Source organism: Malus domestica, chromosome 16, assembly GCF_042453785.1.
Source record: "Malus domestica chromosome 16, GDT2T_hap1".
Taxonomy (NCBI): Eukaryota; Viridiplantae; Streptophyta; class Magnoliopsida; order Rosales; family Rosaceae; genus Malus; species Malus domestica.
In genome coordinates, this window is record NC_091676.1 from 25611844 (window position 1) to 25630440 (window position 18597).

General features: G+C 34.4%; 1 protein-coding gene and 1 long non-coding RNA gene across 9 annotated transcripts; one reads left to right on the plus strand and one right to left on the minus strand.

Moving 5' to 3' along the window:
- The first annotated feature begins 1868 nt into the window (after positions 1 to 1868).
- On the plus strand, positions 1869 to 8262 carry LOC108173757 (uncharacterized). Of its 6 annotated transcripts, none has more exons than XR_011576859.1 (12): positions 1869 to 2187; positions 2427 to 2485; positions 2598 to 2660; positions 2925 to 3017; positions 3093 to 3172; positions 4760 to 5085; positions 5393 to 5509; positions 5658 to 5761; positions 6500 to 6583; positions 6756 to 6873; positions 7716 to 7806; positions 8084 to 8262. It is a non-coding gene; the product is annotated as an uncharacterized lncRNA (long non-coding RNA). The 6 variants fall into 6 exon arrangements; XR_011576857.1 differs by lacking the exon at positions 1869 to 2187 and having other exon boundaries at positions 2213 to 2485; positions 4760 to 4823; positions 4925 to 5085; XR_011576860.1 differs by lacking the exon at positions 1869 to 2187 and having other exon boundaries at positions 2208 to 2485; positions 6741 to 6873.
- A 2736-nt stretch (positions 8263 to 10998) lies between these two features.
- Positions 10999 to 17635, minus strand: LOC103439625 (nucleotide-sugar uncharacterized transporter 1). 3 transcript variants are annotated; one of them, XM_017333109.3, is made up of 8 exons: positions 16972 to 17635; positions 15160 to 15311; positions 14848 to 15053; positions 14650 to 14743; positions 13786 to 13952; positions 13537 to 13707; positions 12294 to 12567; positions 10999 to 11136 (listed from the first exon to the last, which is right to left on the minus strand). In XM_017333109.3, exons 1-7 carry the CDS (start codon positions 17042 to 17044, stop codon positions 12303 to 12305), a joined length of 1128 nt encoding a protein of 375 aa, XP_017188598.1. In that variant the 5' UTR covers positions 17045 to 17635; the 3' UTR covers positions 10999 to 11136; positions 12294 to 12302. The 3 variants fall into 3 exon arrangements, with proteins under 3 accessions (XP_017188598.1, XP_028952029.1, XP_008376411.1); XM_029096196.2 differs by lacking the exon at positions 10999 to 11136 and having other exon boundaries at positions 12002 to 12567; positions 13786 to 13867; positions 14650 to 14687; XM_008378189.4 differs by lacking the exon at positions 10999 to 11136 and having other exon boundaries at positions 12002 to 12567.
- Between the last annotated feature and the right edge of the window lie 962 nt (positions 17636 to 18597).

The window sequence follows — 18597 nt, forward strand, 5'->3', positions numbered from 1 at the left end:
AAAAATATTTTTTAAATCAATAAAAATGAAAATGAAAAACATAATTTGACCCAAAAAATGTAAAACATAATACTAAATTAGTATATACATACTAAATTTCGGAGTTAACCCTTTCATGAAAGTTGTAAAACTTTTCATTACGAGTTATTACATTTTTCACACTTCTACAATAATTATTATTAATTTTATTAATTTTGCACTCAAATAAAAAATAATGTTCATGAGATTTGGCTGGTTTTAAAAATCTAAACGACCATGTAACCATCGTCTAAGCGTTGAGGATGCAATTATGAACGTTTATTATACTTTCACATCTTTCAGACTTATACATTAATGATTATAAAGAATTTTGTTTATTTTGAACTCCCTTAAAATACTATTCATGAGAGTTTGTATGTTTTTAAAAATTCAAACAATCATATACCCATCCTCAAAGCGTAGAGGATGCGACTACGAGCGTTTGCATATATTTTTCATATTTTTTGCACATGTAAATTAATTATTTTTTTTAAATTTGTTTGGTATTTTTAAATTACTTGATATTTTTATTTTTAATGTGTTTTTATGATTTTTAATCTCAATCTTTGCCTATAATATACTATAAAAATAAAACTTAAATTTTAAAATTTATAGAGAATAATAATTAATAAACAATATATACAAATTCATTATATCTATTGTATTTTATAGTAAGTTTTTTTTAATAGTTTAAAAAATTAAAATAATCAAAATAACTTTTTCCTTATCGTGTTGAAATAGATTACTCACGTGTCACTCTCATGTAAACTTGTTAAAGACTCGTTATTATCGTGTGACCCGATTAGTTATCACGTTGATTCGAAACCCGTTATTTTCGTATCGTTTACGTGTCGTGTAAAAAATTACCAAGTCTAGACACAAATCCATGCAGTAAATATATATATATATATATATATATATATATATACATATATTTCGACCTAGTTTTATTTAGTTGTACTTTTTTAGGTGGTAGTTCGGGTTTTTGAAGAAGAGCCTGCAGAGGCTTAAGGTTGCAGAGGGTGATTTTTTTTTCATTAATTAATTAATTATTAATATTTATTTTTTCACCCCAACGTGGTAAATTTGGTGGGCCAAAGCTGCGCCATATTATCAATTAAGGAAGCATTTGACAGATATACTATCGGAAATATAAATATTGTACAGAAATCAATCTTTTAAGTGTGAAAGTGAAACAAAATATTAAAAGTAGCAAAGTACAAATTTCACAATATTTAAAGATAATAAAAGTGACAATTATCCTGTTTATTAACACCAAATACTAGCTTTTAAATTTATAGATTCACCCAATCCAGTTCAGCTCCACATTATATTATATATATATATATATATATATATATATATATATATATATATATATATATACCTATACTAAAACCCCAATGACGTTGTACTGTTCACAGACAGTGCGCGGACCAAAATGCCCCTCAATTCGTTTGTTAAGCCACTTTTTGCCATCTTTTTTACAGTAAAATGACTTCCTTGCCCTCCTAGGCCATTCTTCTGTCATCGTGTTTAAAGCAATTGATGGCAGGCAAAAAATATATTAAAAAATGTGAATTAAATCCGGCCACATGTTGTGTGGCACGACAAACTATAAAAATTTATAAAAAAAATTAGAGCAGGGAAAGAAAATGATTAAAAATGGTGAGGCCGGTTTGGTGCTCTTCTACACCACGTGTCCACCATCCGTGACCGTGAAGCCTTTCTTTTTTTGAAAGTTTTAACGAAAAACTCACAGTACTGTTCACTTTAACAAAAAAAATCACATTTTTACATTAAAAAGTCAAACTTGATAATATTCACTTTACCTTTATTTTGTCCTTATCATTAAAACTCAAAGTTTTCAAGGTCTTTTCATAAGTTTTTTTTTTCTTTTAACCTGTTCTTGGTTTTTTAAACCCACACACATGATATGTGGTACAGAAAAAGATAAACAAATGATAAAAAAATCGGTTGTAGGACGAAAAACTGATTAAAAAATATCAGATATTCAACCCGACCACAGGATTGTGGCACAAAAAGGATAAAAAATGATATTCTATTCTATATATACTAAAGCTCAGCGGATGGGTACTGTTCATTAACAGTGCCCATCCGGTTTTACCCCTCTTTCATTTTTGTTTGCAGCTTGCTCCCGTTTGAAAGGTGCTTTTTGGTGTTTTTGGTTGAGCTTTGGCCACGTTGCGTTTTGTAGGAAAGATACTGGAAGAGCATTACACCTTTACTTCCACTTCCAGCATCTTTCACTTTTTCATTTCCTGTTCTTTTCTTCTCTCTGTTTTTCCGTCTCTCTTTGCGTTTCTCTGTGTGTGACTCGCTGTTTTTATCGCGATCCGATCGTTTAGAAGGGTGGTTGATCTGTTTTTTCCCGCTGTTTTCCGCAGAGGAATCGCAACGATTTGGGTGCGTTGGTTGTTGTGTGCCATTATTCTGTGCTTGGTTGGTAAGAATTTTTTTTAATTGATTGTTGTAAAATTCGATTCCTGCTAAGTGTTTTCTTTATTTTTTCCTATTTTGCGTGTGGATCTTTTGTCTGATTTTGTTTTTGGTTGCAGGAAACGTTTATCTTCCAACTTTAGGGTTTTGTTGTGGGAGTTTGCAAACCCTTTCTGGGCCAGGTATATAGTTTATCTTTGCACTGTGCTTTTTATTAGATCTTGGAATTCACATTTTCGTTTTTTTTTTCTTGGGTTTTCTTGGTTTCCTGAGAAAATTGGGGTTGTTTGGCTTATATTATATTGCACAAATTTGAGCTAAATTTTACTGGGTTTGTATTTGTTTTTGGAATCGGTCTCCAACAATCTTCGTGATCTTCACGTTTTTTCTTTTTAAAGTAAAATTTTATGTTCTTCTTTTCTTGATGGATATGCTTTTGTTTGTAGGTTGATCATGTTGTTTCATTTTGTGAAACAGTGTAGCCTTTGTCAATCAAATGCTTTGCTGAAACATCCAATATGAAGAATAAAATAACTATGGTAAGAAGCAACCTAATTTCAGAAATTTTATGTGATTCAGTTTTTAAATTATAATCTTCTAAAAACCTTTTGTAGATTGCAGAGCCATTGGAGAGAGGACTTGCTGAGGACATTGAGAATGTATAAAAGCTACAGTGTTCGTTTCTGCATTGCAGGTTGAGTATAATTTCCTAGATTTGATTTATGCCTTCAATCGTGTTAAGTCGGTTAAATGTACTATTTGGTTTTTGGGGTTGAATAATGATATCTGAATCTTGGGTTTAAAATTTTTGTAGCCTTGAGTTGAACTTGATCCAGAGCTAATGCAAATGGATTTTATTATTCCTATATATAAATGAATGATGGCTGTTGAAATTTTTTTCATTTATTGATATCGTAGTTTGCCATCGTCTGTCCGATTCCTTCATGTAAAAGTATTACTGATAATTAATTACAACTGTATTAACATTTTGTTTCAGTTGTAACTTCTTTTTTTTTTCTCCGGATGATCCAAATTGTTTTATTTGCAATGAACGCTTAAAGGAAAATGTGCTCTTATGGGATATTCCATGTTCAAGTAATTATACAAATGAAGCACTGGGATGACTGTCAATGAGGAATACTAGACTAGCCATTTTTGTATATCAATGACAAGGCATTTGACAATGTCTTTTCTGTAAGTCATATAAACTTAGACAACTTTGTAAAAATATTTGCTCCATTTTCTACATGTTTATCTTAGTCTTTGGTTATTTATATGTTAAAAATATAGTCTATAGTTATATTTTCGCTCCCCCAACACCGTGCGGGTAAAATTTACTATTATATACTAAAACCCAAACTCTGGTGCACTGTTTTTCACTGTTCGTGAACAGTAAAAGGGCGGAAATGCCCCTGATTTTTTTGTTTGCTTAGCTGTTTTGCTGCTGCTTCCCACAGCTAAAAGACGCCTTTGCCCTTCTAACCCATGCGTCTGTCTTTCGTGTGTTTTTTGGTTCCATCTTCTTTTTGGTTCTATCCTCTTATACACGTGTTGCTCACCGTTGCTCTTTTAGGCTGCACGCGTTGATCATCGTTGAAGGATCTGCTTGGATTTCTTCTCGACCTTTTCTTCTGTGTTTCTTTCTCTCTCCCATAGCATTTTGCTTTGTTTCGAACCTGGCTTTCTTCCTCTCTCGCACTACCCCTTTTGTTGCTGTCTAATGTTTCCGTCTTTGTCTCGGCGCGATCATCCACCGCCGTTTTTGTTGCTGGAATAGTTTTCTGCTCCTGCGAATTTCTTTGGTTCGAAAGCCTTAGGTGGCTACAAGTTTTTGCCATTTCGATTTCATCGAAATTCATTCTTTTCCTCGCGTGATCTAGCGTTTTCGAGTGAGTTTTAGGTCTTTTTCAGTATGCCTAATTTAATTTCTTTTTTGTGGTTTTTGATTTGCAGGTGGAGGTTGTGTTTGGATTTTTTTTCCTGTGATTTCGGGGTTATCTCTGTGTGCTTTGATCTTGCGTGTGGTTGTCTAATTTGATTCGATTTTTTCTTTCAGGAAACACTGGTCATAAAATTTTAGAGCTTTTGTGTGCAGCGTTGGTAGCCCTTTGTGCTGAGTGTATACAATTTTTGTTTTTCCTTTTTGAGTCTTTTGTTTAAGAATTTTTTTTTATTTTTTTTGGGTGGCCTTTGGTCTGCAGATTCAACCTCTATTTAAATTTTGGTTTTTTTTTCTTTTTCTATTTTTTTCAAAATTTGGTTGTTTTGTTTATGTGTTCAGATGCCTGATTTTCCGACTAGGCGATTCCGGCCGATGACCAGAGAACTAGACCTCGCTACTATCGGTAAACGATGCCTCTTACTCCCATGACAATTATTCAGGTATTGCATATTGGATTTCAATTCAGTTTTTAGAAAACAGACAGGTAGTTCTTTGATTCTGCAGGTGAAGATAATACACACGGTAACAGAGTACTCCTGCACCTCTAAATAACGGGTCAACAACCCAACTCCAAACTAGCAAGCAACAGACCATCCATAACCCTCATAAAGTCGAATGGGCCACCACCAGGAAGGCCCCTCCAAACCCTCAGCATCAGCATCTTGGTAAATCTCACTCATGCTCTACTTCACAAGTTCATTGTTATTTTTCGTAATATATTCTGATTTCTAGAACTGTAAATTTGGATGTGGAAATGAATTTTCTGTGCAAATTTGGATATTTGGATGTTGGTTAAAATTAGGGGAATGGCTCCGATTTTGTTAGTCAATTAATTTAATTTTTTGTTTATCTCAAGCTTCTAAATGATTTCCTGCATCATTGCTTAGTTTTACTCACTGAAATTTGAGGGGTGAATTTTTTACCTTATGACCTCATTTGTGATTATCAAGTGCATAATTTTCTTTTGATCAGAATTCCTTTGAAGTGAATGCCAAACTGCGGTGTGATGTTCAAACTTTGTGGCCTTTTGAAATAGTTGGGAGCATAATTCATTCTACTACAGATTGTTCCCCTTTCCATTTCCATGAGGTAAAAGCTCAAATCTCTGTATTTTTGTGTTGGAGAAGTTGGTGGAACAAATTGTGCATTACTCTACATATGACCAATGTCTATCATTTTACCTATTTTGATAATGCTTGAATTATGCTTCTTGGTTTTTAATTGGGTTTTTGTGTAGTGAGTTGGATAGATAGTTCATAGCATAGGTTTGGTTGCATATTTATTGGACAAAGAAAAACACGGAGAGGCACAACACACTGAGGATAAACTTTTTGTCTTCAGGTTAGCACTACTGCTTTTTCCTACTAGTCATAGGAGTGCTAATAGTGTTGAGAACAATGCCTAATTTAGTTTAACTTTTCTCATTTTGATAATTACCTTTTCCACTGCCTTCTTGAACTTGGAATTAGTTTGATAGCATTTTGGTTTTAAGCGTTTATAAAAGTATTTCATTCATTGATCTATTAACTCTTATTTTGTTGAAGATTTAGTGCTAAAAGCTAGGAGTTACAAGTATTACATTCCATTCACCAAGTCATTGATATATTAACTCTTATTCGCTAGAGGATTGAGATTTTAACTCTTCTCATCTTTGCTGCAGCCAATAACAAGAATAAACATTCTCCATTGCTTCGCCTGCTTCTACCAACAAATTGAAACCTAAACATTAAAATTTCATCACTATGATTTCACCCATTTATCATAAAATTGGTAGACATAACTTCATACCATCTCAGAGCAGAAATAAAGGTTTTAATTTTCTTTTACTCTGTTATTGCTCACTCTCTGTTTACTTTTCCTCAATTTAAGTCTCCAAACAAGCTACCGTTTGTAAGTCCTATCAATCTTCAATTTTTATTTTTCTTGCTTTGATTTCAGTTTTTTATTACTAATTTTAATCATTTGTGTCCACTACTGATATCTTGGTATGTTAGTTTGAAAACGTGTCCCTTTGAATTGTAAAATCTGGCAAATTATTTGAAGCAATTTTGATTTCAGCTTTTTGGTCTTTACAAATAGGAAGATGAGGAGACAAAAATAAGTACAAAGGGATGGATTTAGCTTCCACTTTTGAGGTTCCAGGCACCCAAAAACTGTCGACTGGTGAGCTCAAAAAAAAAAAAATTTCCCAATTTGATATAAAGTTTGGATTTTCAAGTCGGGATTGGATTTAATTGTACATTTAATTTGATGGGTTCGATTTATATGCAAGGACTTTGCTTTTATTAATGCATAAAATACTAATTAAATTTTAATTAAGATGCTAACTTTGTAGGTACCCTGGAATTAACAATGTAGCTGGAGTTCTCTACTGGCTTAAGCACAGTAGAGAACTCAAGTACAGATCTCTCTATCTGTTTCTCAATCCTAGAACCTCTAGCCTCCGCAAGAAGGTTCGTCTCTCTCGCTCTCTCTCACTTTTTTTTTTTAATTCGTAATCGAATTTCCTTTGCATAAATGCTAGATCTGTTGCAGTAGGGCCGCAAATCCTACCCTCTGTTTGTTACTTTGTTCCAATTCTTGCAATCAATTTTCATCGTTTATTTGGTCAATTCTTGCATTGTTTTATTTGGTGAATTCTCGATTAACGACTGGTTCTTCTTGCTTGGTCTAATTGGGTAACTTAAGAATTTCATCTGTTGATTAAATTTCATGTGAGAATTTTTTTTTCCTGATGGATCCTTTTTTTTACCCTTATTCAATTTTTTTTTAATTATGTAGCCGAATGAGTTCGGTATTCCTTTGGAGTCTCTGCAAGTTTAAAGTAATCTATGTTGTTGTTTTGATTGTGCGTTTTGAGACTTACGCTATTTTAATAAGAATGTTTTCAATTTAGTGTAATCTCAATCTCAATGGGTTTTTATGATACGCTTTATCAGTGAATTTATTTACATTTTTCAATGTTGGTCTCGACGATTTTGATCACTACACTGTGGATTTTATTTGAATTCCCAAATTTTCTCGAACATTTGACAAATGCTTCTTGAATAAATTTCGAGTAAAGAACATCTAAATATGACAATAACATCTAAATATGACAATTTCAGGGTTTCAAATTCATTGGAAAATATGAAATAATATTGCATAGTTTTTTATTAATGTGAAAAATTGGTACTTTTGTAGTGATATATGCTTTTCTAGAAAGTTGTAAAGTTTGATACTTTCCGGCTTTAATCTATTTTTTCCGTTGTCCTAAGGTATAGATCCCCGCATTTAATTTACTTTTTTTTTTCAGGAGCAGTTTGAAGGATTAAAATGTTGTCATTTGGTATAGATGATCTTGGTTTAGCAAATTGATAGCGAGATGGAACACCCCTAACTGCGTTGTAAGTTCGACTCACTCATCCTATAAGAGTTGCTTCATAATTGTAATATTCAAAACCAGATGACTTTTTCAGTTATGGTTCGATTATTATTTTCCTTTTCAGTTGTTATTCTTCATTTTTGATGTGGTTGCTGTTTGTGATTTCCATTCCATGTGATCCATACTCTCAGTTTTCTTTTCAGAATTCCTCTCTTTGCCTTTTCCCAATGTTAATATTTTTCTCCATGATAGAAATTTTGGGGTCTATGTTAATGTTTTATTTTATTTTTTAAATTTAGATCCTACAAGTTCAAGGCATTGATGATGGAATTAAATTCAACGCTGCTCATTATTCCTTATTGTAGATAAGGTTGTACAGGAGCAAGATGTAGCATCGCGCGGGCAGTCTTGCTAGTATATCCTATAAACCATTCCATCCTAATAAAAAGGAAAATTTCCTATACAATTTAATCATTATCGGTTATGGGGTAGGAGCCCTCATCATAGTTACCATGATCCATGTCAATATATTGCAAACGACCCATTTTTTATTTGGTTCCAATTGAACGAAACAGTCCATCTTAAGGTTACCTTCTAAGAATCAACCATCTACAAAATCATCTATGCACAAATCTGCACAGTTCAGATAATTTTTCCAGAAAATAATTGATAACGTAAGTAAAAATTAGATAGTTTCGATCATCTAAATGCATCACGTTGCACCGCAATAAATAGATGGATATTTGTATAGCCATTAGGTTAGATCATGATCCAAAACCACGCATGTGTGGAGTTCCTTGGTATCACCTCAGTGGCGAAGCTACATGAGGACGAGGAGTAGCGGCCGTCCCTCCCTTCGCCGGAAAACATGCCTAGGAGCGCTAGTTCAGCCTCTCTGCTCTCGTCGAAAATGAGAATTTCCGCTCCGATGATTTGGTTTCTGCTGCTGTGCAGCAAAGATGGATTTGTTTTTTTCCTCTTTTTTATTAGATTTTGGAGAAGGAAATCTGAAAAAAAAATGTAGTTGCACACGGACGGAACTTGCGAAGAAGATGAAGGTGTGTTTGATATTCCCTATACCAAACGGTGTCGTTTGGCAATGCTGATCATTTTTTTATATTTTTCTCTCTTAAAAATTAAAACTGATTGTACAGACACATTTGTTTACATTTTTTTCTCTTAAAAGTTAAGACTGATTGTACTGACACACCCTTCTCCTTCGGTCCCTTCTGCCCCACTTTGTTTTCCCATTTCCCCCTCCTCTTTTTTTCTATTCTGACCGCACCTTTGTTTTGGTTTGTTAATCAATTTCTTTCTCTTTTTTATTTTATTTTTTATTATCTTTCTTGTATGTATTTTCCCTCTTTTGAATACCTCAACATATGTATTTTAAACTCTCACATTATCTATAAATATTGTATTAATTTTTAAAAAATAATATAAATATTGTTTAATGCTTATTTTACAATAAAAGAAATTCATTTAAATCCATCTAGGCTCCTACCTAAATCTCGCTTAGGCGCTGCAGGCTCCAGTCCGCTGCCTGACTAGTGCTTAACGTTTTTTTAGAATCTAATCCTAACTAATTTAAGCTTCTTACATGGCTTTAATATTACCGTTTACAACCGCTTTGGTGAAGAGATGGTTTGCTGTTATGAATATTGATTCAAAATTTTGCACTCTCCAATGTGAAAGCAACCATTTCAATTGAACCTTGCACTCTTTGGAATTTCGCCCCTCCCCTCCGTAAATCCTGGCTTCGCCATTGACCTCAAAGGTGATCTTGCCAGCTCTTCTTAAGCATAAAAAATATGGGATTTAGGATGAGATTCTATGGGAAATTAATCAATAATAAGATGTAGAAACTTGAAGACATTGGACAAGGAAAAGTATATAATTATTGTTTGTTATGCATCTATGTTATTATTGACATAGTTTGCGTTATATATTCTAACGCTTTCTCACGTGATGAAGCGAAGGAGTGTCGTCTATTATGCACATGAAGGTGTTTTTCTTTGTAAATCTGTCTTCTCTCTGAGACGTGTCTGCAATACACAAAACAGAGATAACAGCTCCTGAAGAAATTGAGTTACACATTTACATTTCCGAATGCCTAGAATACCGATATTTACATATTATATGCAGATTGTAAGGGAAAATTAATGATTTTGTAAAAAGAAAAAAGAAAAGAAAGGTATTAATGTTATAAATTTATTGCATATTGATGACAAATATGAGAATCGTTGTCCTAAAGAAACTATGCGGATTACTTTTATGAATTACTTATTTTCATGATTTAGTGAAAAACAAATTATCCAGTTCGAAAATGTGACTACGGGACAGAGGTTCAGGGCCGAAGGGGTAGAGGAAGACCTAGGAAAACTTTGGAAGAGACCCTAGGAAAAGACTTGAGTACTTTGATCTAACGGAGGACATGACACAAAACCGAGCGCAATGGCGTTCTAGGATTCATATAGCCGACCCCACTTAGTGGGAAAAAGCTTTGTTGTTGTTGTTGTTGTTGTTGTTGTTGTAGTGAAAAACAAATTATCTATTAACATTGTTTTGTGAAAAACAAAGTACCTATTATTTAAATTTCAAATGAAACAATGTACCCTTTTCTTGTTCGAAAGAGCAACAATCATTAAACAATATATAGTAGTACATTTGAAATCAAAACTATAAGCAAATAGTGAGAAGATATAAACGACGCTGCTTCAAAAGCTGGCGGCGTCAAATCCTGCTCTTACTTTGATCAGAAGCTGTTTCTGATGTACTTGGTAGACCATCCTTGTTCAATAAATGCACCAACGAAGATGGAGGCCTGTTCAGCCAAACCAGATTGGTCATCCCCATATCAAACTGCAACGCAAAAGAGTGTGCTGCCGTATTGCCTGTTCTTGGAACCCAAGACCAGTGACAAACTTGGAAGACATTCCTAATCTCCATAATCTAACAAAGAACTGGAAAAATCTCCCAATTGCCATCTTCCACTTCCATCTTCAACCACCTTATAATATTTTGCGAGTCAGATTCGACAATGATATCTTGACAATTCCTGTTCTTCGCAAATTTACAACATTCAAGCACCGCTAATGCCCCAGCCATGATAGCGATGGAACCTGCGAAAGGTCTGTGACATTCCGCTCATGGATGACTCACCTCGCAACCCTCCATGGCAGAAATAAAAGCTGAAGAAGAAGCAGAGATTGCATGTATCACCTGGATTGGAGAAGGCAATTTGTTCTTCATCACCGCATTGCATCGGGCCTTCCATATTTGCCAACAAGTAAAAGCAATGTGTGTCAATATTCTCCTTTTCTCCTCCTCCACTGGTGCCGTCTCCATCACTCTGAGAAACAAGCATCAAGTTAGTTATATATCGCCTTCTCCACCTAGTAATTTAGGACTCCACCTAACCAAGCCAATTCTACACCCTGTTCTTCATAAATCTACCACTAATATACCTTGAAATTTGAGAATCTTTTATTTCAATCCAATCTTAGAGACTAACACGACCATAAATTAGTTAGCACTTAAGAAAGACCACCAATGAAACTGTTGCTTATTGTAGGGAAATCAAATCACATTAACAAGTATAAAGGAGGATTAAGAAGTTTCATTGGAGCCCTACCACCAATGGATCGATCATGTAGAAAATTTCAGCTGGATTTTCTCTTCTTTTTTTTTTTTTTTTTATTTATTATTATTTTTTTTTTTTAACAAGATAGTATTTACACTAGTGAGTGAGGGAGTGAGCTTAGCCTCACACTGGGCTAACCATAATAATGTGGTTCAAATTCATCTTTGATAAGAATCGAAACTAAAATCTTTTACTTACAAGTGAAAAAGAATACCACTAGACTGTAGTATAAGTGACAACTGGATTTTCTCTTTTCAAGCAAAACTGTACAAAGGCTCAATAGACTTATTATTATGTAAAATGCCACACTAACAAACTTACACCAAGTATAATTGTAAAACTTCAGACCAATGCTTTGGCAAAAGAATAGAGAGGTACAAGAGTTTGGAAAACTTCATCGCCAAGATGTAGTAAAAGGAAAACCCTGTTACATACATAATCGCCATGCTCGGTTTTATTTAAGGGGTTGATTTCCACCCTTGAGAAGGAATGACAGAAACAGACTCACAAAAACCAGTAGCCACGCCGTCAAGTGCAACATTTCAATCAAACAAGAATAAAATGAAACACATGATTAAGCAGTAACCAGTATAAAGATAACGTTTGATTCGCTAATATATATACAGTGTTCAATTGCATCCAAGACAATGTTGGAGAACCCAATCGAATCTACAAAATGTGACCTTGGAACAGGTAATGCAATATAGACTAACACCGGATCAGCGGACTAACACCAAACTCTAATTCATGGTAAGCATGGATAGAGCTTTGCCTTTAAAATCAGAATCGAAATTTTTGAATCTAAAGACAAACAAATGAAACAATGCCCCAAGTTAGTGATGAGTTAGATCTTGTCTTGTATCTACCTTAATAAGTTAGACAGATTCCGAACCATAATTTCCAACGTGGGTGTAGCTGTTTTCTTTAGATTTTGGTAAAGAAGACGCTTGCCGAGGGAAAGTTTTGTTTGATTGCAGCTTCAAATTAAGGTAAGTGTAAATGGACATTCCGGCAATGGCTGTGAAAGCCCCAGAAATGCTTGTCTTGCCTGGATTGGAACTAAAGAGGTAATAGTTTCCTAGAAGAATGACGCATGTTTTAAATTGACCAAGAACGACATGTGTGACAGCAGATGTTGCCCTGCCAAAGATGAAAGAAACAAAAAAAATCAAGCATGTCAAAACCAACCGAACCAAGCAAAATAAGATTTTCATGCTAAAATTCACAAAGTAAAACCAAGCAAAATAAGATTTTCATGTTAAAATTCCTTGTGAGCAATGAATTGAGTGCTAGCCTAGTGTTGTTATGTGCGGGTAATAATCTTTAAGTAGTAAAAATTATGTTGGTATGTGTTGTTTAATCCTCACACTTAGCTATATATCATTGGTAGTTGCCTAAGATTGATAAAGATAACATCCAATTGTTGCCCATTTTCAGCTAGAGTATGCACTTTCAAGAATTTTGTTGCTTGGTCCACTAGTTTTACAAGTGCAATGTTGTCGATACGGCTGATTTGATAGTCATGAGGTGTTACATGACCCCAAAATCAAGTGAAAAGGCTTTGATCCACTAGACAATGGACAAATAAAAGAGTAAACTGCCAATTTGACCCCTGAATTATTACCCAAGTGAAAATCGAGTTCTTGAACCATTTTTTCAAAATAATAAGTCCTTAAGTTCATTAAAAGCTTCCAACTTCATCTCTACAATAAGATTCGAAGTTATTATATTCAATTTTCCATCAATTTAAGTCATGGCTTGCACGTGATACATTTTAAAGGGCAATGCTGTCATTTCCTCACCCTTAGCCTTGTATATAGGTTGCGAATCTAACTTCCAACTTACACTATAAAGCTAACTCCATACACTAATCTTTTTCAAAAAAATGTCCTTCCCGAAAGGCCAATTTATACTTTTTTTTTTTTTTTTATCAATTTGAGAGGTGACCAATTCTGACAGTGTACTAAATTGACTAGTTTGCTCATGCTACTGACCAACGTAAACTGTAAACTAACAACATCGGAGGTCAAAACTCTTCTTCCGACCTAAACTATGGACCCAAAAATCCACACATAGGATAATCAGGAAGAACAAACAGATATCACATACCCAAGTGCTAGAGCGCCTGACCACTGAAGCAAGAAGCCAAGAATAGCTGACATGAGAATTGCCAAGGTGTTGTTGAAGTTCCAATTGAAAGATAGGGCACCAGGTGGATCTAACCAAGGGATTAGTGCGACAAGGAAAAATAGAGTGATTGGCGTTGTCTTCCACATTAATCTGTTCAACGATTTGCATTTTAGTTCAATATCAAGGAGATTCCAGTAACTTAATGGTTTCGAAGGGAGCACCACTTACGCTAAGGCTGTCCAATTTTCCTGCTGTTGCAAGCTAGACCAAAGAATTTTGTTGACTGCACTTGGTATTATCCATGCTAATGCTATACAAGCACCAAAGAGATGAAATTGCAGATCAGTTACTGTAGCGACGGCAACACCAATCGATACTACTGTAAGTGCTAGAACCTGAAATTTCGTAGCAAGGTGTTAGAACAAAAAGGAAAAGCTGTTGTAGATGACTTGTGCATAAAATTTTGTATGAGAAGAACAATGATTAAAAAATGAAAAAATAAGGGAATTAATCAATTCCATGTGCAAGGAACCCATACAAGCACCCTACATACTAATGTATCAAGGCCGAAAGAATTAAGTAATGCATTTGGATATGCATGCAAGATTTCCTCCATATCTCTAAGAGATCTAAAATTCTGATGTAAAACTTTTGATAAACGCAGAAATGGTGCCAAGAAACAATAAACTCATGGTGAACAGATCTACTCAGCATATTTCTACTGATATAGTAAATTACCTCTGTCAGCGGCTAATTCCCGGGTTTACAATCTAATACAGTTTCCAAATAGTATTTTTTCATAATAGGTGGGACGAGTTGGATGTGAGGTCTACATCCTCCACATTTCAGAGTCTTGAGAGAAGAACAAAAAAATTATTGGCGATAGTGAAGACATTACCCGAATTTTCAAAAACATGTAAACCAGATATGAATAACCTTTTCAGTAACAAGTGCAACTGGACAGGAATTGTGGCGGAACTTTGTGTTCTACAGTCTGCTAAAACAATAACTCGGCCCGAATAGCAGGAATATAAAACTGTGTTTTATTTGCATATTGACATGGCACTTAAAGGCATAAACGAAAGGAGCTACCTTCGAGAAAGAAACTCTCTTGTTGTACAACAAAAATTCTGCGAGAACAATTGATGGCGTAACCGCAATTTTAGACATCTGATAAAACCCCACACTGAAGAAATAGATATTAAAATCAATGTTGAAAACATATATATAATTATGAAACAGATTCTGATGAGATTTGGTAAGGGTAAGAATAATGATGAAGCATCTCACCTATTATACTTCAAGCTAACATTTGCAAGGCCAGTAGAGAAAGCCATGACAAAGCCAAGAGTAAATAATGTAGATGAGCGGGTCGATTTTGAGGGACATGCAGAGAGGATACAAAGAGCATTTAGAAGGGCCATTAATAACCAGCTTACTACATAGTGGATAAAGGTGAGAAATATAGGAAACTGGAACCCAACAACTTTGAGCACCTGAAGAAACACAAGATTGTAAGTTACCAGCCGGAAAGCCGCTGTTTTTATATCCAGTCAGGCAAAATGCGGATAGATTAGAATAAAGAGAGTTCAGCATACGAACCAATTTGTTCACGAAAATTATGCCAACGGCAATTACAAAATTGAAGGTAAGAGCAGTGGCAGGGCCACATAGCTGTTGTTGTTGACGCCTTGCACCATCGGATGAGCGGAATTCATTAAAAAGAACAGATCGCAAGTCTTCTAGAGCTCTTCCTGAGTTCATATACAGAAAATAGAGAAGAAAATAAACGATATCAATGAGCAACAACATACTAGAGATGTATAACCAAGTTATATTCCCTACAGAATCAAAGTCCAATAATAATAAGATATGATTGTCTCTCGTGGCCGAACTTAACAAACTGTAATACCTACTTATGAAAAATAACAAATGTCAATCCTTACATTTTGTTTTGCTCAACATACAGATAATGTATATGATGGTCATTTATAATAAATATCCATATGCACATTTCAGCTCAGTAAGAAAGGACTATCATATACATGAATTCATTAAGACTGGAAACGAGATAATATAATTTTCCTAGAAAATTATATTGGATGTAATATGCTTAACAAAAATTGGACACTCAGGAAAAACAAATCAAAATGTAAATATCCGAGCCAATAAATAAATAAAATTATATATTTCGTTCAACAAAAAATCAAACAAACAAACAAACAAACAAAATAGCTAAGCATAAAAAAAAATTTAGAATTAAGTACCTAAAATCCCCCAACCTTTTAGTGTCATTCTAAATTGATCTCAACCTTTTTAAACAAATTCAAACAAGCACCCAACTTATTGAAAATGTCACACCGTTAAGCCCCAGTTAATTATGTTGAAAATCCACCAATTGGGTATATCATGGTCAACATTAATATTCATTGTCTCAAAATCTATATTTCAAACATAAATTATATAATATGGAATCCAATGATAAACAAGTATTGAATTGAATCGAAAATGAATTCAAATTAAAATTACATCAGGAATGCAATCTTCTAATAAAGAAAGGGATAAGAATTCGGATAGGGTTTCAAGGAGCTTATTTCTGCTCATATGTTTTTTTTGTACATCGATTCTCGGCTTGTAAAGCTTTCAATTCTTCATTGTGGGCAGTGAAGAAGGTGCCGGCCAGATCATGGTAGTCCATACCATTTCAGCAACCTCCATGACCTTCTTCCCAATGTTGACGGCTTGAGTTGTAGGATGGAGTTAGTGGTTTTGCCTTGGGTTTGGAGGTGATGGCATAATGAGGGTGGTGGTGACCGTTAGTTGACTGAGGCTATGCTTCCATGACTTTCTATCGATTTTGGAGACAAAATAACCCTAGTTAATTTAACAGTTTTTTATCTACGGCTTAACAAATGTTATATTTTCAATAAATTGGAAGCTTATTGGGAAAAAGGTTAAAATCAATTTGAAATAACACTTCAAGTGTCGGGGTACTTAATCCAAAAATTTATTCACTCGTTTTAACCAAACTGCAATATAAATATAAACTACATGAATAAGGAGATTTTTAATAAATAGCTCACGCAAATCAGTCAATGCAATGAATAAGCAGACAGATATTAGAATCTGCAAACAAAAATAGCAAAACTCACAAGCAACATGTTTAAACCTTAAAACTGAATTCAACAAAATTATGACTCACAAAAACGAAAGCCACAAAATTTGTGAGAAAACCCAGATCAACAAACCCTTCATTCGTAGCTTATTGGATGAAAATACAATTACCCAAATGGGCAAAAATGTGAGGTAAAATCCCCGAAAGGGTCCACATTTCAAAAAAATTCAAACCAAAATAATTTCTTTCAAGCTAGCTGCTGCAGTGAGATTGGAATTTGTAGAAGTGGCAAACGATACCTCTTTCACCAGCATCACTATCCTTGCGCTTGAGAATCTTCCTAACGCCTTTCCTTAGAAAGAAATTTAACATTTTTATGGATACAAAGCATGAAGCTTTCGATTTCTTTCACTCCCTCTCTCTCAGCAACAATGGCAACGGCTCTATTTTTGGGTTTCTAGATAGAGAAAGGAGAAAGCTAGGAGAGAGAGAGAGAGAGAGAGAGAGAGAGAGAGAGAGAGAGAGAGAGAGAGCAGGGCCGGGTCAGCAGCACAGCAGGAGTACTAAGTTTTGAGTTGGAAGAGAGAGAAAGACAAGGATTTAAGAAAGAAATAGGATTCCGTCCCTTTCCTTTCTTCCTCTTATATTTTTAATTTTATCTTTCTCTTTCTACATAAAATTAATTTAACATGTTGACGTAAATTAACCTTGATTGTTCAAATAGTAAAGGGCAAGAAAAAAGAGAAAAAAAAAAAAAAAAAAATCCCACTCCTTCGTGAAAATGGCGAAAAGGGAAATCCATTTGTGAGACAGGAGGAGAAAGATGTGTGTACAGTGGACAGCGGTGATGGCGGAAATTTGAGGTTGTCTGTCCGAGGGAGAGACTGAGAAAAAGAAAACAAAAGCAAAAAGAGATTGAAGAAATCACGCGTACATCCTACTCCAGAGTACCGACAGCTTAGCACTGTTTATTATGTTTTTTTTTTCGTTTTGTCATAAGGGAAAATTTGTCTATCAACGAATGTGACTTTATCTCAACAATATTTAAAAATAAAATAAAAATGTGAGTTAGGTTTAAAAAAAGTTTGTGGGCACTACTCAGTAGTATTATTTGAGAGTATTCCTCTTCATTTAGAAGTGAGAGATTTTATATTTAAATTTTGTAGATAGCGAATTTGATATCAAATCAGGCTGCCCATTATGTGGCCTTGCCGAACTCCCTCTACCCTTAGTGTAAAAAATATCGATGTACTCAAAAAAAAAATTTGTGGACAAATGGATGTAATGACGGATAATAATTATGTCTATAGAGTATGCATTCTGGTGTGAGTTTAACCACCATCGATTTCTTTTTCGCTCTACTCAAAATTAAAGTTTTTGGATGACCAAATTTTATGCTTTCAATGTTTAATGAAGAGATTTTTTAAAAAGGAAAGGAGTTTAAAGTTTATGATATTATATTTATGAGATTTAAAACAGTGGTAGTTTATTATTTTTTATTTATTTAATTATATTATTAATGTGACAACCCGTCTCTAATTTTACGATAATATAAATTTTAAAAGTGTGAATTGATGAAACTTAGAGGCAAGGATTTTGACTACCGCTTACCATTATTTAGAAAGATGTATGACTTGTTCTTTTAGCATATTTGAGTAGTACTCGTCGATACGAGCGCGTGAGCATAAACGGAACGTAATTTGGAGGTATAACGAAGGAGTTACTAACGTTTAAAGTTTGGGATATTTTAGTAAATTTGACCTTCACTCTAGAAGGCTCCAGATGTTCTGGAGCAATGTGATGTGCCACGTGTGTGGCTGGGATGAAAGGAAATAAGAGAAAGGAGAGTGATGGATGGCTGTATGAAAGGGATATGAGTGAAAATGAGGGATTGGGGGGCTGCGCACTCAGAAACAAGAGAAGGG